The sequence below is a fragment of the Pipistrellus hanaki genome (assembly GCF_964339955.1).
Source record: "Pipistrellus hanaki genome assembly, chromosome: 3".
Lineage (NCBI taxonomy): Eukaryota > Metazoa > Chordata > Mammalia > Chiroptera > Vespertilionidae > Pipistrellus > Pipistrellus hanaki.
In genome coordinates, this window is record NC_140505.1 from 127780286 (window position 1) to 127802634 (window position 22349).

Genomic DNA, 22349 nt, shown 5'->3' on the forward strand with positions numbered 1-22349 from the left:
ATAGATTCCGGGCGGATGCGGAAAGAGATGCGTCTTCCATCACAGCCTTATTCTAATGCCCTCTGCCTTCCCATTGAGACTGAAGTCCACTCCATTGCTCTACTCCTAACTACCTCCAGTCAAGGAAAATAGCAAGGAGAATTTTATGCTCTCACTGAGCCCCATAATGCCAAGTCCTCCCTCGTCTCCCCAAAGAGGGATCAATTTCCGTTCGTCATTCTTCCAACGGTCACCATCTGCAAGTATATTTCAGGCTGTCTAATTCTACAGAAATAATCTCCCAGGTTTAGAATCTCCGCCTCTGTCCAACCCTCTGAAAAATGAATGCTTTGTGGAAATGCCATCTTTCTAACCTGCTTCCAGCCAACACATATTTACAGGGAAGCTTTCTCATCTAAAAGTCTGCTCGCAGTTACAGGGAATAAATAATAAATTGCTCTACCACGCAGCATTGACAGCATGGAACATGGCACCATGCCTGGCACATGGATGGAACCTGGGGGAGCGCAAGCGGAATGAATTTTACTGGGCACTTACTGGGTGGTCAGCATCGAGCTCAGAACCATACATGAGCACTCTGTGGGAGCACTTGTCCAATTCAGAGATCTTGCGCGGGAACCAGGGCACATCCTCCAGCTCTGTGGAAGACACAGTGCAGGATTGGAAATGTTAGCTCACAGATCATGTGTAACCCTTGGCAACCTCTGTCAGATCGCAAAATCACCCAGCAAGCAAAAAACTGGCCTTGCCTTCTTCCTCTGTCCAAATGCTCTCCGGCGGATTCAGCGTCAGGATTGTAGTCTGAAATTTCAGCGACTGGATGAGCTCGTTGAACTCTGTTTTGCCACACTCGAAGTCCACAAAGATCTCCACCTCTGAGCTTCTTCGCCTGGATTTTCTGGACTCAATATGAACCATGTTGACATGTTTTTCCTGTGGGGATATAAGTGACACCTCGGAATCGCCTCCAGGCATAAGGAAAGGAATGCCACCAGCTCCTCTCCTTCAACTCTTAAACAAGGCGCCCACTGCAAAGGAAGGAAAGGCATTCTCCTTCCTCTTTGGTTAATGAAAATATGGAAATGTTTTCCTCCAATGTTTCTATTATTAGGTTGAAGGTCGACCTATGACCTGGGAGGTCACAGTTCAATTCCCGGTCAGGGTTGCAGGCTCGATCCCCAGTCTGAGGCATGCAGGAGGCAGCCAATCAATGATTCTCTCTCATCATTGATATTCCTATCTTTCTCCCTCTCCCTCCTCTCTGAAATCAATAATAAAAGGGGGGACATTAATAGAAAGGGCCCTATAAAATTACAAACATCAGCATTCCCCAGAGCAGTCCACATCTCACTGGTTATTTGGGGAGAGGGAGGGGGATTAAGTTATATAATCCCCAGATTTCTATTTATATTTTCATATGCTTCCAAAAAACATGACTAAAACTCAAAACCATCGTTTTATAATGGTATGAAGTTTCCACTGTAATTTAAAGTTTAAAATTAAACTTTATAACGTTTATAAATAAAATAATCTTTGAAAAAAAAATAAGTAAATAGTCCAAGAGGCAGAAACGGGGGCAGTGTAATGAAAGGACTGAAGTTTGGGAAACATGGGCCGAAGTGCAGCCCGTATGGCAGGGAAAGAAAAGGAAAAAAGGCACCGGGTGTGGATCTCTGGAGGCCAAGAGAAACCAAACCCCAAATAAACAAATACCCTAAATGGGACCACTGAGGAACTGTTATCTCAGCGACCTCCAGGCTAGCTTCATAGAGAATGTTTTGTTGAAATCACCACCCCGTGATGGATTTCAGGAGTAAAAGTCTCCTTACAATAAGGTGTTTGAGTGATGGCAGCAATTTAATTCTTGAACCTCAGGTTTAAATTTCCCCAGGGATGTAGTCTTCTTTTCCCCTGAGTTAACTGAAGACTTAAGTTCTCCTCTCCCCGCAACCCACCCCCACATAAGCAGGCCGCTCCCCATGGCTCCAATGGCACACTCTGATTATCGGCACGATTCCTGGCACGGTCCTGGGCGGTCCCAGAATGCTCAGCACAGGAGCAGGAGAGGGGTCAGTGCCAATCAAACAGCATCCTCCTCGGCATAAAGAAACTAGTCCTGCGACTAGGAAACAAAATGCCATGGTTCTGTTTCGATTAACCTTTGCACTAATGCCACATTCTCTAAACTGGCCAACGATAAAGGCGAGACTAATACGAAGTTCAAAGTTCAAGAATTTTCACGCAAATTGTGTCCCTTAATGTCCTCCGCTTGAAGCCGAGTAGGTATTTTCAGACGAGGAAACTGAGGTCCATGTGGGTTAAGTGGTTTAGCTGAGACCCCATGACTAGCTGATGGCCACGTGAAAAGGCAGGGTTGCTAACTCCTTCTCCAGGGTTTTCTCCGCTGCACCCAGCTGTCTAATTGCATGGCCCTGCCGTTGGGCACTGAATGCAGACAGCGCTGGATGATACAATTATGTGTAAAATATTCCCCCAGATTTCCATTAAAACTGTTTATGGTCCCTGGTCCTTTCTCCAAGGTCAAAAGAGAACAAGGAAATATTTGCCAAATCAGGCTGCTAATTCCCCCTCTACAGTCATCAACGAGCCATTATAATAATGCCTCCTATCTGTACACTTGACCAAGCCTTGTCACTCATATTATCTCATCACAGCAACCTTGTTAGGTAAGAAGAATTATTGTATTTCCAAATTAAAGAAATTGAATGTAGGGAGCAGCTATGATTTAGCCAAGCTAGGAGAACACGGGTCTGAGTACTCTGATTGTAATTCCATCTGTTCACTGCACTAGGAGCCCCAGGCACCTCAAAGAGATCCGCACCCTATCTTATCTAATCAGCGGCCATTGCCTCTCCCCAAAACGCATGGGTAAAGGAGGGTGCCTTCTGAAGAGAAGAGGAACCATCGGGTATGCCCTGACAAGTAGGCAGTGGTTTTTCTGGATTTTTCTAACCTCATTCCCAACCAGGCTCTTTCTTCAGTGTTTAAACCACCCATTTGGGCCTGAAGAGGGGGGAAAAAAAAAAAAAAAAAAAGACTACTGCATTTCCTTAAGCAAAAGAGGAAACTTAGATATAAGGAGAGTGACTCATCTTTACAAATGGCAAATTCATGAAACAAGGAGGCTTAGGGGAATACCAATTGCCTATACTCAGGCATCTCATTTTATGCAGTAAACGTGCTTCCAAGACATGGGCATGATTCAAATGTTAAATCAAATCGGGCCGCAGGCTCTTAATATTTAAAGAGATCCTGGCTCTTTTTGTGTTTGTATTTCCAGGTGTGAGGCTCACATTTTTTAAATCACTAACTGCTTCACCTGACAACAGTCTGCAGAATTACAGAGTAGGCTAACTCTGAACTCATAAAACATAGTTCCCACTTCTCTGCTCATCTCATTGCTTGGCAGACCAACTCCCCTTGTAAAGCCGGATGAAGTTTGTTTTCTTTGAACCTTTAACACATTATCCAGAAATGAATCAGTGGTGTTTTGTAACAGACGACAGATGTGTAACCAGGCACACAGTCACTTTGTAAGGTATGTAATGATAGTGTGCATTCACCTGAAAGAGTTTCAGCGCTTTGACCAATCCACCAACTTCATTTTTCAAAGAGAATACAACCGCCGTCTTGCCACTTTCCGTAGCAGTTTCACTTTTGCTGCTTCCCTTGTTGCCTTTCTTATCATCATTTTTGCCAGAGTTTGCTTTATTTAGCTGTAAGAAGGTAGAAACACACACATACACACATATTAGTTAGGATATATTTTTTCAGAGATCCCATTCAAATGCTGGAAGCCCAGTAAATCGTATAAACTCAAGAAGGTGCTATGTCAGTTTATAACTTTTGATCCTAAACGTTGGTCTAATTTATTCTTGGAAACTATTTTTCCACTGCTCTAAAACATCATCTAGTGGTGGAAATTAAAGGGGGACCAGATTTGATTCACTTTAAGAGCAACAAACATCTGACAATCATAAAGTAAAAAAAAATCTCATCTATAAATAATACTTGCTTTTCTAAGTTTACTTTACAGCATAAAATTTGAACTATTAGCCTAGTTGACTCATATGGAAACTATATTATTACTAAATATAACACAAAGGAGACTAAATGTATATTTTTCACAATAATTTTAGTTTCAATTAAATCTTAAAAACAAAATATTCATTTCATTCTGAAATATGTCTAGAGATGCATTGACATTGATAACCTCACTTTCTGCAGTTAGATCCAAATGATCAATGGGTATCTATCTACAGAAGTTCAGCACAAAGGTATGAACATACATACCTTCATACAAGGTCATCTGTATCTAAGAAGTAGCTGTTAAAATTCAGCCACAAAGAAAAAAAGGAAAAAAGAAAAGAGAGAGAGAGAGAGAGAGAGAGAGAGAGAGAGAGAGGAAGAGAGAGAGAGAGAGCGCTACCTAATCATTAGGCACAAAGAGTAGAATCTGAGAAACTAAAAAGACTAACACTTTATTAGCCATTCAAGAAACTATATATATGACTAAGTAATGACTATTAGTCCTTTTGTCTAAAGATACAAATGGCAGCTTCCAGAAACTCAGGTCACCTTGTCAGAAATGCAGAATAAAAAAGCTGGAAACTTTAACAAAGCAAACCTGGGGTATACTCTTTTGTACATGCAAATGAGGAACTGGGTAAACAGAACTTCATCCCTGACAAATAGGGATTCAACACAATCTCACCCATCTATTAGTTCCTCATGAAACTGAGGAAAGAACGTTAGACGTGGGACCCAGTGGATAGTGATTTGCCACGTCTTCCTCTGATTTTCTACTGGCTTTATCTTCACGTGTTAGTATTGTCTCACAAGATTTGTATATCAGTATAAATATTTTATTACTTATGACTTGAAGGAGAAAAATGTTTGTGCAGATATTGGAGTTTGATAGTATGTTTAGTCATTAAAAGTTCAAATGTCGTAGTACTCTCACCACCTGCCTCCTCCTCACCACCTAACACAGATATCTTACATATTTAAGTAGCATAACTCTGAGTTTTCCTTCTAGCAATACATTATTAGTTCAAAATTCCTCCATGGAATATCTCATCCAAATATTCATATTTAAATGTTAGAAAAATCTATGTTTAAGTTTTTTTGGTCTTATTTTTGCATATTGATTTAAATAGTTCTACACAACTTGCCCTGATTACTTTTCAACATTTTTAGCAGTAATAATATACCAGTACAATACAGCCCTTCGGCACAGAGTTGGAGCTACAATATTAAAACAAATTTTTCTATGATACAGACTGAACTGTTATTATTGGTTGATAAAGTCTGATAGTACAATAATGAAATAACATTTAATATTTTTAATGAATAGAAATATGAATACATTTTTCTTTCAGTGTCTTTTTCTTATTAAATCCCATGACTATTACCTCAAATCAGAAACTAAAATCCTGCAAAATGTTACATTTTTATTCTCTTAATCTTTAAATATGAAAACTATCTTAAATATTGAAACAAGTGGTGCATTGCTTTCATATTCCATCAATTAAACTGAATAAAATGGAGAACTGAGCAATGCAGGAAACTGTTGAAAGGAATTCAATCTTTCTTTTATTCCAATAACCAACACCCATAGAGTAAAGTAGAAAAGAATACTTCTGTTTGAAGGTCAGTCGTTGTAGATGGAATGGGGTATAGAAGAAGCAGTAATCTTGCAGAAACCCTGAAAGTCTATTTCATTTCTTCTCCCTGATCCTTCTCATAATAAATGGCCTTTCAAAATTCAACACACTTTCGGGGGTGTGAATGTACCACATTGGCCCATATAACCTTTCGTTGATGTTCAGGACCTTCTTTGCTTTCTACCTATACGTTCTGAGGAAAAGAAGTTCAGCATGTAGCAGTCAGTACACCTGCTTTGCTTTATGGATAGAGAAGGAAGCCTGGAGGCAGACAGGAGAGAGGGTACACAGATAGAGGAAGGAGTTGAGGTGTGTGTGCTTACTCTCCACCAGGCGTCCATATGACAATATGGCAGGATGAGACAATTGCTACCCTCTAAAATGCTCTCGACTAGTTCCAGATACTCAGTACTCACTGTTAAGCTGCCAAGTGGCTGATGCTCTTCGGGCACTGCTGAATCCAGAGAAAGCCCTCTCCTTGCCCAGTATTTACTGGAAAACATCATCATTGCCGGCTGCATGGATCCCGATGTAATTTTCTTTCTCTGCAGCAGGGGGGACTAGAGGGGTGGTAGCTGCGCTGGTGGAGATTGAGAAAGGAGCGTGAGAACAGCAGCCCGCTCGGGGCGCTGTCCAGAACCCTGGTGCTGAAGAGCAATGTGAATCCTCCCCTCCCAGGGCTCCTTTATATGAGTGACTGGGGACTGATGGAAGGCCGATAAGAAAGAAACTCATTTCTGGCTGTTGATGGCCACAGTCAGATTACAGACCTGAAGCCTGGGGTTATCTGTGCTCATGATGCGATTTGTTTCATAGGTCGAGTAGCCGTTTGGACGTGGGTGATGGAGAACAATGTATAATAGGGTGTTATTTGTAAAAGAAAATATCTGTCCCTGATGTTAGCTCTCATTTCTCAAACCCACTGCTGGCAAGTTAACCTCAGTCTTTAGGTGACTATGAATTCAAAGATTTTGTACTTTTTTTTTTCTTCAAAAAAAGGGCAATTTTTTGAGAAAAATCAGCACTGCTGAATCCCCATTTTATTTTATATGAATAAGCTTTTTCTGATCTGATGTGTGTGGACATGTGCACGTGTGATGGCTTTTATAAAGGCACTGCTTTGCAATTGTGTGATGATGCCGTTTTGTGGTAACAGTCAGGCAACTGTAAAGAAAATGTGAGGCTTTGATTTAGCCACACATACATAGATTAGTCATATGTTTGACTAACCAAATAGATATAGTTGACCCTCAAATCTTTCTCACAAAGTGGGAAGGGAAGGAAATAAAATGCCCAATCAGTCATTCTTTTGATGCTATTGATGGTTAGTGATTTTTTTTCTTTATTGATTAAGGTATTACATATGGTTAGTGAATTTTTCCTCTTCATTTGTAACTAGATCAAATCCAACAATTCAATTTGAAGTGCATATCGATATACTTATTCAAACTTTCAAAAGTCATAAAATTCACCATGTCACAGGATACTATTGCCAACCTCTTGAGGGGTGGATGGAAGACTCTTGACCAAAGGCAGTTGTTTGACTGCAAAATTAACCAAAGCCTGGAACTGACACTGCGTGTTAACATAGAAAAGAAGACTAAAAATTTCAAAACAGAAATAGATGGACTAATTTTAACTGAATTTTCATTGTTCCTGGAGCCTTGAGGGACAATCATTATTATTTTATCTAATTTTGGAAATATTATTTGACTTGCATTTTCTCTAAAAATCATTTCTGACCAGCTAAGAGGAAAGTCAGGTTTAAATATGTCGACTGGAATAATGGTAACATTAGCTAACGTTCCTGAGTGCTTGCATTTTACTTCTATTCTAAGCATATTTTTTAGGTAAAATAGAGATTCACCATCACAAAAGCACCTACAAGACAGAAACTATTATTTAGATTTTACATATGAAGAAACTAAGGCACAAAGAACATAGGTTTACACAATTAAAGAGTAATTGAGACAGTATATAAATTCATGCAGTCTGGCTCCAAAATCCATGCTCTCAACTATTACATTATATAGCTTCTTAAATATTTCAAACAAGGAAAAACATATTAACAAAACAAAACAAAACAAAAAAAACACTCAAGAAACCATACATAGATTATTTCAGCAAAACAGGGTTTGGGAAGATGTGCAATTCAACAAAAAAATTGTTAGGCACTCACTTTGTGTTAGGCATTGAAACGGAATCCTAGGATGTAAGATGAATGAAATACAATGCCTGCCTTCAAGAATATCACAGACTAGCTGGGAAAGCATACATTCAAATAAATGAGCAAAATATATTTATTTCATAGGAAGACATTAAAGAACAAGGGAAACAGTACTTAATGCCACCTTAGGGGAGTCAGAAGAGACTTGTAGGAGGTGTGCCCGAGCTGAATATTTAAACTTTGATTTTGTGCCCGAGCCAGTTTGGCTCAGTGAATAGAGTGTCAGCCTGCAGACTCAAGGGTCCCAGGTTAGATTCTGGTCAAGGGCATGTGCCTGGGTTGCAGGCTCGGTCCAACATGCAGAAGACAGCCAATAAATGATTCCCTCTCATGTTGATGTTTCTATCTTTCTCTTCCTCTCCCTTCCTCTCTGAAATCAATAAAAATATATTTTAAAAAAAAAAATTAAAATGAGTTTGTGTTGTCAGAAGGGCATGGAAAATGGTCAGAGACATATTTCATCTACAGAAAATAATATAAGAAAATATGGGGGTCTTAGCAGCTTGGGCAGCAGGAGAAGTGGCGGTGGCCAGGCAGCCCAGGTTTGAGAAGTCACTAGGTGCGCTGTGGCCCTCAGGCGCCCAGCACATGCCCTCCCGTCTGCTACAATGCCCTCGAGGAAGGTCAGCTCTGCCAAAGGGTCGGCCAAGGAGGAGCCCCAGAGGAGGTGGGTGAGGTGGTCAGCCAAATGTGCTCCTGCAAAAGTGGAAACACAGCCAAAAAAGGTGGCAGGAAAAGATAAATCTGCAAACAAAGGGAAAGCAGGCCGGAGTGACTGACTAGGAACCTAAAAGGAGATCTACCTGTGGATAACAGAGAAACTAAATATGAGGAGAGTTCAGCCTCAAATGAAGCAGGAGAAGCCAAGTGTGATTAATGTCATAGACCATGTCTTATCAGTGGTCCCTGTCTCCATTCTTGTATAATCCAGAAGAATATTTTTATCAATTATTTTATAAATGCAAAATTTTTAGTACCTCTGGAAACATTTTAAGGAGGAAATTCCATCTCATCCTATTTTTTTAAGTGTAAATGCTTTTTTTTTTTTTTTTTTAAGAGGTGAAATCATTTGCTGGTTGTTTATTTTTTGCTTCAACCAGAAAATAGTGGAATATTGAACATGGGAGGCTTTGATTGTCTTGGGTGTCAGCTTAACATTCCATAGATGGGGGCAGTTCTATATCCTACACTACAAAGCATACTAACTGGCAATTTAGAGTCAATCGTGCATTTGCTATGTCTTGAACATTTTTAAATTACTTCTAGTCACATGTTTTTGGATAGAATGGTTTCCTAAAGAAAACCACTTCTTGATCTTGGTTCTCCCTTCCAGAATTTTGTGCATTTTTGATGTGGTAGTCATTTTCCTAGTAACTTTGTTAATGTGCTGCGAAAGGTTGAAAATGTGATAATGTAGTATATACGATATTAAATTGTAAATTGGTGGGGCTTTGATGTAACAGCATATCAACATTTAAAGATATTGGTACTTGATACTCTATTAAGGAAAATTAGCCTCAAAAATTTTAAGCTGGAAAAATCACTGGAGTAACTGTTTAGAAATGAATAGCTCAGGTGACTTTACAATTTTGGTACATATGTTAAGAATTGTATACAAAATAAAATGTCTGTGTTCTGATCCTCAAAACAGACAATAAAATCTCAATTATTAAAAACAAAAAAGAAAATATGGAGAGCACAGTTTTTGCTCAACGATGGTAGAGAATGGTTTGGAGGCAGGGTGTCCAGTGAGAGATAAAGCTGAAGAGGAAAGCAGGGTCCATATCCTGATAAACCTTGAATGGCATCAGTGGGCTTTGCACTCACCTCACCTTTTAAGTGAAAAAGAATGATTGAAAGGGTTTTCTACAAGCCCTAACCAGTTTGGCTCAGTGGATAGAGTGTCGGACCGCAGACTCAAGGGTCCCAGGTTTGATACTGGTCAAGGGCATGTACCTTGGTTGTGGGCACATCCCTAGTAAGGAGCGTGCAAGAGGCAGTTGACTCGATGTTTCTAACTCTCTATCCATCTCCTTTCTTCTCTGTAAAAAGTCAATAAAATATATATATATATATATATATATATATATATATATATATATATTTTTTTTTTTTTAAGAAAGGGTTTTCTGCAAGACAACAGTATAACCATATTGGTATTTTTTAAAAGCAGCAGCCTGGAGGAGGACTACAAGACTGAAATGCATAAACCATTTAGGGCCTGAAGTAGTCCAGCCAGAAGATGGCCTGGCCACATGTTTAGAAAAGCCATCTTTTTAGACTCCAGCCAGGTAATGGGATTAAATGTCCACTGACTGACTAATAGTCACTATAATTTTCCATGCTACTACAAATGCTCAATGCAGGCATGCCTTATGATTATTTTAATTTTTATGATTATTTGCTATATTGACCAAGAAATTGACTTGAGAATGATCAGACTTAATTTATAAGCAAAATATGGTATCTAACACTCCTAGTGTTCTCATTGTCTTTATAACAACTTTCATAAAGGGAGATTGATAAAAGGCCAGCATATTTAAGCCCAATTTGAAAGAGTATAAAAAGGATAATGATGTGTTTTGGGGTCAGTAAGCTAGAAGCTCAGATGAAACCAGAATACACAGTTCAGATCTGAAATCAAAATTACCTCCGTCAACAGGAAACAAACCAAATGGTGGCCCAAGGCTGTTTCTGTAGGATAGCATGTTAGGGGAAGAAAAACAAACCACAGAGCTTTAGATTAAAAAAGATGGCCTGTGGCAGTATCTATTTGGTTGCCTTCAGATAATAATGATAGCATTTGTTAAGGCTTAATCATGCCAGGCATCCCGTATTAAACATTTTATATATACTCCACTTAGTCCTCACAACTAGTGTAGTATTATTCCCACCTACAAATAAGAAACCAGGGGCTCAGAGAATGGTTATGATCACAAAACTAAGAAGCAACTTAGTCAAATCCATGACTAGCTGACTCCATAACCTGTGTCCTTACTCAAACAGTTTATCCCTTCTGTTTCACATTTGTAGGTACAGTGGACATTTTCTGGAATGAACAATTCCATCAATTCGACTGAATTCCCCTCTCCCCACCCCTGACATCTGACCCCTGGAACTCACAAACTCTCCTTCTATGCCAAGAACAGAAAGCATAAAGTGATCCAAGCATCCACACTCCACCTTTAGCCGCCTCAAACTCCTTGAGGAAACAATTTTTTTAAATTATTTCTAGTTCAGAAATCCCACCTCTTGTTACTGGTTACTGTTACTATTACCAGTTACCATTACTATTTACCCAGAAGTACCACGTTCTGTTACCAGCCCAAAATCTGTGTGCCTGGGGCTTCAAAGGAACCTCAGAATTTGGAACAAGGCACGGCTTATTGATCAAGAAGGCACTAACCATGAAGCTGAGAGCCCTAGTAGTTCCTAAAATACATCTTAAGAAAGTACAGGGGCCCTAGCCAGTTTGGCTCAGTGGATAGAGCATCTGCCTATGGACTGAAGAGTCCTGGGTTCAATTCCAGTCAAGGCCACATGCCTGGGTTGCAGGCTCAATCCCCAATAGGGGGTGTGCAGGAGGCAGCTGATCAGTGTTTCTCTGTCATCAATAATGTTTCTCTCTCTCTCTCCCCTTCTCCTTTCCTCTCTAAAATCATTAAAGATATATTGGGAGGGTAGGGGGGGGGGGGAGGGCACGGAAGGAGGAGAAGGAAAGTTCAGGCTTCTTTCATGTCCAGAGGGGAAATGGAGGAGCTGTCTTTTAAAACCTCATGCCCCAACCAGAATTCCTCTAGTGACTAGCTGGTCTAAAGCAGAAGCTATTAGCCTGAAGGCAGTGGGAACAAAGCAGGCCTGAATAAAGCACTTCACTCTGCTACACTATCTGCATAACTCATCTTATGTATGTTTACACAGGTATGGAGCTCTACATTGTCACCAAGAAACTTTGAGGCAGTGATGGCAGGTAAATGAGGAGAAAAAGTATGCAAAGCTTCTTTAAGATTTTAAAAAGTTTAACAAAGGATAAAAAAAAAATTTAACCTATGGTGATGCTCTCAGATGATGTGAGAGTCTTATTATAAATTTAAAAAAGAGACTAAGAGGGATCCCCCTAGACCATGGTCTTTCATGGATTCATTCCACACTGTGAACTATTAAATGAATTACCCACATGCAAAAGATTGAAACTGGGCCACTATCTTACAAAATACACAAAAATCAACCCAAAAGAATTAGACTTGGACATAAATGCTCACAACTATCTGAACCCTCTCACAGAATAAACTCTCATTCTTGTAAATTTTCCTTTTTATTCTATTTCCAAACTACTGAGTTGAAGATACGAAAAACTCAGCAATCCAGACATGTGAAAAATATTACAAAATCAAGTTTAGAGAGTAACCATAAGAAATTTCTGTGGTAAAGAATCTTTTTTTTTTTTTTTTTTTTTTTTTTTAAAGGCGAGGGTAGGTAGGTTCTCAAATCTAGAATGATTCAGCTATAGTCCTGTTAGGATCACACAAATGAATTAGGAAAAAGGATTCTGCTGAAGGTAATGGCTCCAGGATTCTGCCATCTAATTCAAACCTCTGGACCTCAGTTGATGCATTCTTTAAATATATATATATATATATATATATATATATATATATATTTTTTTTTTGGGGGGGGGGGTGGTTTCTATTGATCTCAGATCCGGGCATATGCCCTGACAAGGAATTGAACCATGACCTCCTGTTTCATAGATTGAAGCTCAACCACTGAGCCATGCCAGCCAGGCAGTGGATGCATTCTTATTCCTTAAATTTCCTCCCTAAAATGTGCCTCCGGGACTAACCCACCCATTCCGTAAGTTATAGTTTATGAATCTAGGGTTTCCTTTGTTACCCTCTCACGTATAAGATGTCAATGAAAGGGTTTCTTTTCCTCCCTAACTTTACCAATTGAAACTTCAGCACCTTATACTACACTGAAGCGGTAAAAGGCCAGCTTAGAAAACACTATTAGCCAATAGGATGTGAAAGAAGCTGGGTGTCTCCTCCTTTGGGAAGTCCAGGAGCTTGTATACAGAATTCTTAAAAGCTCTGTAAATCAAAAGAGAATATCTGCCTCAAAGTTATCCAGAAATTGAATTTAAGCGGAGCAGTTTAATAAAAAATCAGTTTTCTAACTTGCTTTCTTGACACCTTGACATGGGCACAAGAACAACATATCTTGAATTTTATCATTTGTGGGGAGAAAGGTGATGAGGCTATTGGACCATCTATCTGTTTTAATAGCATTACTTCTATAGAGTACAAAAAGTACCATTTCACTCAGAAAACTGAACAGTTTGTCTTTATATCCTCTCTTTGGGTTATAATAGATACTATTAACTACTGACTTTCTATCCCACAAATACTCCTTTTGGCACATTTAGTACCTGACTCGGCTAACAAAAAGCACGTGGCCCGAGTTTTCTTTGGGTGCAGCCTGCACACTATGTCCAACACTGACAACCGCTTGCAGTGTAACTGCTGAGCGCTCAGAAGGATGTCAGTGGTTTCTAGAGCAAATTGCTTTGCAAAATGAGCCTGCGACTCACCACAGAAGACATTCTAGTCCCTTGTACAACCAAGCCAGACTTCTAAAGCAATGTAAGCACAGCCCTATTTGTGTTTTTATAGCAATCCACAACCCACTGGGTCGTATATCTCCAGTAAGACTAGTGTGGTATCACAGCAAAAGCCTATCCCTGAGGTTAATAAGTATTTTTAATTAAAAACAAAACAACAACAACAACAAAACTGAACCAGATCTGGACTTCTCATTGATCATAGCTAAGCTGATTGAAATTGGTCTTTTCATTCCGTCTCCTTTTACACAGAGAGAGATGTGTGAGGAGCAGTATACTACTACATAGATATTTGAGGAAGAGGAGTGTATATAATAGCTGAACTACTGCATTCTAATTCTAACTTTAGGACTTAACTACATTATGCAAATATGGTATTTCTGATTCCTGGCAGTTCTTAACAAAGGATTTTAATTATAATTTTTTTACAGTGAGTTCATACAATGTAATTTTCCATGGGCTGTAAGAGTGCTTTGGATAGCCAAAAAGTTACATAAGTCAGTCCAGTCTAACCCGACTCTACCTCTGCATCTAAAGGCAACACAACAGTTTTTCTCCACGACAAGATGGACAGCCTGAAAAATAAGTCTAATAACAAAACAGCATGAAAAACAATCTGCAAAAAACTACAACTGAAAATCCCCATATTATAAGAACCCAAGGGGAGAACAGGCCGAATACACTGCATCATTCAAATAGCAGTGTATTCACATTAAAAGCACAGATATGTAGTACCATGTAATGACATTAGGTACTGACAAAAACCTTTCAGAATCACTTAATGTTTAGAAGAGACCTTGAAAATTCATCTTCACAATGTGAAAAGGGGAAATCTACATAAAACAACAGGTTAAGATGGCTAATATCACTTTTTGCTAAAAACCAGAAGTAGGGCAAATTCACCTTAGAAAATCAAGGAACTACTTTTTAAATACGTTGGGACTTGACTACCTGGCCACAGTCAAAACACTAACCTATAAAATACAATACATAATGGGGGTTCAGGGATCACTTGGATACCTGTTAAAATGCAGATTCCCTGACCTGCCAAAGATTCTGATTCCATTGACCTGAAGTAGAGCCTGGGCATGAATTTTGATAATACAAAACAAGGGTTTGGAAATAAACATGCTGAAGGTATTTTAATTAATGGGGGTTTAGCACATAAAATTATTAGCACCTGCCATATGTTATTCTCACATTATTTATAACACTGGTTCTCAACTGTTGGGAAAACGAGAGAACCTTTTAAGAAATTACGTGGCTGAAACCGGTTTGGCTCAGTGGATAGAGCGTTGGCCTGTGGACTGAAGGGTCCCAGGTTTGAATCCGGTCAAGAGCATGTACATTGGTTGCCAGCACATCCCCGGTAGGGGGTGTGCAGGAGGCAGCTGGTCGATGTTTCTCTCTCATCGATGTTTCTAGCTCTCTATCCCTCTTCCTTCCTCTCTGTAAAAAAATCAATAAAATATATTTTTTAAATTATGTGGCCTTTCCCCCAAAATATGCATGCACACACACAAGACTTCATGTCTGATAAGAAGCTCACACATTTTCTGGAAACCCCAAGTACAGGAATCCAAGCTAGAATAATAGCCTTACCTTGTTACATAGTTGCAAGAGAATCAGGTGAAATTCTAGGTTCTTCAATAAATATTTTGGGTTACTTTATATAAACTATCTTTAATAATGGTCATAATTACATGAGTTTTCCATAAAAAAGTTAGTTGGTATCCATTAAAACCCCTGGAAAAGTCAGGTTCAGCAAAAATGACTATCTATCCCAAAAGAATATTTTCCTTACTCAAAAAAACTTCAGTCATCACCAAGGCTGAAGTTTCTAATGTACAGAGATAAAGAATCCTAGACACATAAATCAAATTAGGGGTGTTCTTAAATGCAAAAAGGTTTCCCATAGACATATCAGAAGTAAAGAGACTTTTTAAAATTAGACATTACCTGAATTTTAACAACTTTAAATATTACATAATACAGCATATATTCTACATGTTGTCAAGGTATGAACAGAGCATCTTGTTAAAACTAAAAAACAAATCTTTAAAAAGTGAGACTAAAAAATATATCTGAACTTTTTCAGCCATCTCAATAGCTGAAGTTTACAAAATATTTGCTAACTGGATTTTGTGAACCCTAATTAAGATTTTATCAAGCAATTGCGACAACAAAAGCAAAAAGAAACAAATGGGACTACCACAAACTAAAAAGCTTTGCACGGTGAAAGAAACCATCAACAAAAAAGAAAGGTAACCCACCAAATGGGAGAAAATATTTGCAAATGACATATGAGATGAGGGCTTAACATCCAAAAAATAGGTGTTCCCCAAAAATGTGTATACATTTCAAATAATTATTAATTTCATTATATTTCTTTTCAGATTTAACCCACTGAAATTAATAATTATCCAGTGTGTATACATTTTTGGGGAACACCCTATATATAGAGAACTCATACTAGTCAACATCAAAAGAAAACAAACAAAAAATACAACAGCTCTAACCAGTTTGGTTCACTGGATAGAATGTTGGCCTGCAGACCAAAGGGTCCTGGGTTCAATTCCAGTTAAGGGCACATACCCCAGTTGTAGGCTCCTCCCTGGACTAGGCCTGGTTGGGTCTCATGCAGGAGGCAACCAATTGATGTTTCTCTCACATCAATATTTCTCTTTCCCTCTCTTCCACTTTAAAAATCAACAACAAAATATCCTCAGGTGACAATTTAAAAAAGTAATAAAATATACAGCAAACAGGGATTTTAAAAATGGACAGAGTATGTGAATAGACACTTTTCCAAAGAAGACATACAGATGGCCAATGGACACATAAAAAGATGCTGGACATTACTAATCATTAGGGAAATACAAATCAAAACCAAAATAAGGTATCACCTAATACCTGTCATATTGACTATTATCTAAAATACAATAAATGATGGCAAGGATGTGGAGAAAAGGGAACCCTCATGCACTGTTGGTGGAATAGCAAATTGGTACAGCCATTATGAAAAAGAGTATAGAGATTCCTCAAAAAATGAAAAATAGATCTATCATATGACTCAACAATTCCACTTCTGGGTATCTAACTAAAAATAATAACACTAGTTCAAGAAGATATATGCACCCCTATGTTCACTGTTCACTGCTGCATTACTTGCAATAACTACGATATGGAAACAAATAATCACAAACGAATAAATGTGTGTGTGTGTGTGTGTGTGTGTGCGCGCGCACGCGCGCGCCAGTGAACGAAATTTGTGTTCAGAGGGTGGGTGTCCCTCAGCCCAGCCTGCACCCTCTCCAATATGGGACCCCTTGAGGGATGTCCAACTGCCCATTTAGGTCCAATCCCAATAGGATCGGGCCTAAACAGGCAGTCAGACATCCTTCTCACAATCCAGGACTGGTGGCTCCCAAATGCTTGCCTGCCTGCCTTCCTGGTTGCCCCTAACCGCTTCTGCCTGCCAGCCTGATCACTCCCTAACCACTGCTCTGCCAGCCTGATTGATGCCTAACTGCTCCCCTGCAGGCCTGGTCATCCCTAACTGCCCTCCCCTGCAGGCCTGGTCCCCCTAACTACCCTCCCCTGCAGGCCTGGTCCCCCCCAACTGCTCTCCCCCTTCAGGCCTGGGTTCCCCCCCACCCTGCCCTTCCTTGCAGGTCCGGTTGCCCCCAACTTCCCTTCTCTGCCTCCTGGTCACCTGTAACTGCTCTCTCTTGCAGACCTGGCTCCTCCCAACTGCCCTCCCCTGTTGACAATCTTGTGGTGGCCATATTGTGTCCACATTGGGTCAGTCATCTTTGAACACATGGGGCAGCCATCTTGTGTTGGAATGACGGTCAATTTGCATATTATTGTATTAGGAGGATTAGATAGGATAGAGGCCTGGTGCACAGGTGGGAGCCAGCTGGTTTGCCCTGGAGTCTCCCGGATTAGGGGGGTGGGGTTTCCTTGGGGCGTAGGGCAGCCTGGGCGAGGGGCCTGTGGTGGTTTGCAGGCCAGCCATGCCTCCCAGCAACCCAAGTGGAGGCCGTGGGATCTGGGATTTATTTATCTTCTATAATTGAAACTTTGTAGCCTTAAGCAGAGCCCAAGGCAGGCCAGGGCTGCAAAAACTTGGCTTCCTCCATCCCCATGGGAAACTCAAGCCTCCTGCTCTCTCCAGCTCTGTGGCTGCCATTTTTGTTGGGATTTATCTTATATAATTGAAGCTTTGTAGCCTTAAGTGGAGGCCAAGGCAGGCTAGGGCTAGCGGAAACCTTGGCATCCTCCACTGCTAGAGAAACCCAAGCCTCCTGCTCTCTCTGTGGCTGTAGCCATTTTGATTTAATTTGCATACTCGCTCCTGATTGGCTGGTGGGCATGGCTTGTGGGTGTAGCAGAGATAGTCTATTTGCATGTTACTCTTTTATTAGATAGGATACACACACACACACACACACACACACACACTAGCATACATATATATATACACAATGGAATATCAGCCATAAAAAAAAAATGAAATCTTGCCACTGTGACAGCATGGATGAACCAAGAGGGTATTATGCTAAAATGTCAAGACAAACTTATGTTGCCAGAAGGTAGAAGGAAAGGCCAAAAGGGTGAAAGGGAATAAGAGGCACAAGCTTCCTGTTATATCACAGGGATATAGTGTATATCATGGAAAATATAGTCTATAAAATCATAACTTTGTACAGTGACATAATTACTAGACTTACTGAGATCACTCTGTAAGGTATATAAATGTTGAATCACTTTGTACTCCTGAATCTAATACAATACTGTATGTCAACTCTACTACAATAAAACTTTATCTAGCACTATGTTACATTACTCTTACGTATAAAAATGTGCTAGACTATTTAATCAAGTGATTTAGCAAGTAGTTTTATTTAAAAAAAAACTTGACAAAAGTTCAACTTACTATGTGTTAAGATTTTTAAAAACTCTGAAGTAGATATGGCATTACGTAGTGGGAACACACTTCCCCGAGGCCCCTGTCCAGGAAGAACAAGAAGGACATCAAGATGTTCTAAGCAATTTCCTGAACAGCAGGAAATGAAAGGCTGGAGATGCCGGGGTTTTGATCAGTTTACTTTTTTTTCCCCCCTGAATAGGCTTACTCATTATTAACTGATGAAAGATAGCACATATGATATTAAAAACTAACATCTAATGGTTCTGTCATGATTGTCAGTTAATGCTCAAGTAGGAAAAAATTTCATTTGGTCCCTAGTTTTATGGGAGGACAGGAACCTATCCATTGGATCATTTTAGAACTGCGTCACATTTTACATTATTAGCATTAATTGCAGAGAGCTGCTTTACTGTGTCACATAATTATATCCTCCATGGCAACACTAGGCCCAATTTCATGCTGGCAAAAACTTTTTTGTTATGAAAGGAGTTTTATTTCTTTCTCATTTCCACAACTCATTCAACTGACTGTTTCAATCACATAAAAATATAAAATTTACTGCATCCCTCTTGGATTTTTTTTCTCCTAATGAAGAACCAGCACATTTTTCCTAGGTGTGATTTAACTGAAAACACTACTTCAACTTTAAATGTTCTTTAATGGTATGTACAGGTGTTAACAAATTACAATTAAAACGGAATCAGTTATGTTAATTCCACATAACTTAAAATCATGCAACACTGCATGGTAAAAACAACAGCTTTGTTCATATACAAAAGAGTACTATTTTGAGACTTGTGATAGTATACTGAAATTTTTTACATAAGCTTTTTGCAAAGAGTATTTTATAAAAATTTAAAGACCAGATTAATTAGTAGTTAATACATTATTAAGAAAGATAATAAAACATTAGGAAAGTGAGATTACAAGCAATTAATTTCAAAATTATACCAAGTATAGGATTGAATGTAGCCTCATGAAATAAATGCTTAGTTAAGAAAATAGTTTTGAAAAAGATCTCATATTGATGCTATGTATTAATTTTGTCAAATCAGATTATATAAATCAATAGTCAAGTTTATTCAGTTAAAGAAAATATGCTATTCCTTTCTTATACTCATAAATAAGTACTTATATAGTCTTTATATACAAGTGAACTAAAGTCCATTGTAAAAAATATACTGCCAATCCTCTTGTGGTTGAAGTAGCTCTTTATCTACACATTAAATTGCATTGATGAAAATGTCCAATTTAAAACATATTCGACCAGCATAAATATTTAAGCTGAATATTATCGTAAACAACAGAGGAAAACAAATTCTTTTATTTTGTCACTGGACAGCAATCTACTTCTCAGCTTAGAATGCTATAGAAAGGCTCAACATTTAATTTCATAAAATCCAAAGCCATTAAATTTAGAGTAAACAAAGTGAATGGTTTCAAAGTGCATAATTTCCAACTCATCCACTTGTAGTATTATTCTATTCCAGTTCATCCACAAGAAAATAAAATGTACTTAGCTATAAAAATACTAAGGAATGTTATTGAAAAAGAAAGGCTATTTGGTAGAAGTAACTACAAAAATAATTAGTGTAAATCTTTGTAAAGCTTTAATGCAAGAACATCAGTACACTTTCTTTCCATTAATCTTAAAGCATGATCATTACCAAGATTTAAAATTTCCACCTTTCAAAAACTTGAAAAGAAGTTGCAACTAAATGTCTCTTCAAAAAGTAAGCAACAAGAAGGATCATGCAGGTGTTAATCTGCTAACATTTGGGGACACTGATATCTGTGTTGAGCTGTCATCGCTGGTTCCACTAGCAGCAATTACAGGCAAAGAGTTACTCTGAAACGCAGGTGTAGAACAAGCAGTCAAGTCAACATGTTCATCTTCACCAGTGTCTGAATCTGGTGTTGTGACTTCGCTGTCCTGAAGTCCCAGAATCTCACAGACTGCTTGTGGCAATTCCTGAATATGAAAAACAAAACCATCATTCACCATAGAGGAAAATTAACCACAAAGCAACACTTCTAATTAAGACTACACTGATTCCAGAATCTGAACATTTGTTCTAAGAGTGTAATTGTTATGTCCACTCACAAACCTTCCTTCACTCCAAAATGAAGTCCTAACCACTTTTTTAATTAAGTGGTTTCCTGATCTATTCTGAATTAATTGCTCTTTACCCCACCCTATCACACCACAAACATAGAGTTACTAATATTTTATCTTTATTATTGAAAGTTACTAATATTTAGCATTTGTTTCATTCTCCTTGTTTTTCTACTATCTTATTCATACTTTTTCCCTCAATATACAAAAGTTCCTTTAAAGGTAAGAAGGTACCACTGATATGTTTTGAACAGAATAGTTACCAAATAAGTGTTTAAACTTAACCAAAATAAGCATTTGGAACCATGAACAAATGACATGATCAAATAAGAATTCTCATAAAAATGCAAAAGCCAAAATACATTAATGATTTGAAATTCAGATAATCAAATTAGCCTTGCTTTCAAACAAATCAAAAGCATGATATATAAATATAATGGCATGGACTAATCATTTCTGATTAGCATCTGTCTTTTATTTAGAGACACTACATATTTAATATGAGGTCCTATTCTGTATTCACTAAATCGACTAGGGAATACATACCAATGCTTAAATTCTACAGCCTCACCTAGCCAGTGTGGCTCAGTGGTGGAGCATCGACCTATGAACCAGGAGGTCATGGTTCGATTCCCAGTCAGGGCACATGTCTGGTTTGCTGGCTCAGTCCCCATGAGGGGGCATGCAGGAGGCAGCCAATGATTCTCTCTCATTATTGATGTTCCCATCTCTCTCTCCCTCTCCCTTCCTCTTTGAAATCAATAAAAATACATTTTTTTAAAAAATTCTACAGCCTTGCCGAAGCTGGTTTGGCTCAGTGGATAGAGCGCCGGCTGGCAAACTGAAAGGTCCCAGGTTCAATTCCAGTCAAGGGCATGTACCTTGGTTGGGGGCACATCCCCAGTGGGGTGTGTGCAAAAAACAAAATTAAATAACTACCTTAAGTATTTCATTAAAACTACCTTAAGTATTTCATTCTCTCTCATCTATGTTTCTAGTTATATATCCCTCTCTCTTCCTCTCTGTAAAAAATCAATAAGAAATGTTTTTTTTTTTTTTAATTCTACAGCCTTGATGGTTGTCACAGAAATGTTTTTATTACTTTTCCCATTTTTGCCTTATTATATAATTTCATCTAGCATGGTTAACCAGCTCTCTTCAATTACACATTGTAAATCTATAATGGTAAACAAAATGCTAGCCAATACTTTGTGTCTGCCTTCAACTTGCTAAAAGTGCCATTTATTTATATTATTTCTAAGAAGAAAAATTTATTCTTGAACTCAATCCACCAAAAACAAAACAAAAAATTCTTATAATTATTTAAAATTCTGTATACTGTGAGCCCTGGCCAGATGGCTCAAAGGATTGGAGCATCATCCTATACACCAAAGGTTATGAGTTCAATTCCTGGTTGGTGTGTGCACTGGAGGCAACTGACCAATGTTTCTCTCTCACACCAATGTCTGTCTCTCTCCCTCTCCCTCCTTCACACTCTCCCTTTCTCTCTTTCTCACCTTCCCTCTCACTAACTCACTAAACAATCCTTGGGTGAAGATTAAAAATACACACACACACACTATATACCTTGCATTTTACCATCTGTAGAGAAATTGCTTCTGCCTTGCACAGTACATCTTCTACATCAATTTTCATGGACAATTCATTAATATGCTAAAATGAATCAATAAAATAACAAAAATTAGAAGCACTGTATGTCCTACTATATAAATAATTACCACTTATATTTTACTACAGATAAA

General features: G+C 38.6%; 2 protein-coding genes across 3 annotated transcripts in view; both read right to left on the reverse strand.

Annotated features, from left to right (window-relative positions):
* Positions 1-6213, reverse strand: part of TPH2 (tryptophan hydroxylase 2) — a 101018-nt gene extending 94805 nt beyond the window's left edge. Inside the window, exons 1-4 of the mRNA XM_084878872.1 lie at positions 6104-6213; positions 3585-3737; positions 750-933; positions 538-638 (exon numbers count right to left, since the gene is read on the reverse strand). Coding sequence (XP_084734998.1) covers positions 538-638; positions 750-933; positions 3585-3737; positions 6104-6208 — 543 coding nt within the window. The 5' untranslated portion in view covers positions 6209-6213. The remainder of the gene's footprint in view (positions 1-537; positions 639-749; positions 934-3584; positions 3738-6103) is intronic.
* Positions 6214-19108: 12895 nt separating this feature from the next.
* Positions 19109-22349, reverse strand: part of TBC1D15 (TBC1 domain family member 15) — a 69725-nt gene continuing 66484 nt past the window's right edge. For both annotated transcript variants that reach the window (XM_084878867.1, XM_084878868.1), the window contains exons 16-17: positions 22174-22260; positions 19109-20442 (exon numbers count right to left, since the gene is read on the reverse strand). In XM_084878867.1, the coding sequence (XP_084734993.1) occupies positions 20221-20442; positions 22174-22260 (309 nt within the window). In that variant the 3' untranslated portion in view covers positions 19109-20220. The remainder of the gene's footprint in view (positions 20443-22173; positions 22261-22349) is intronic.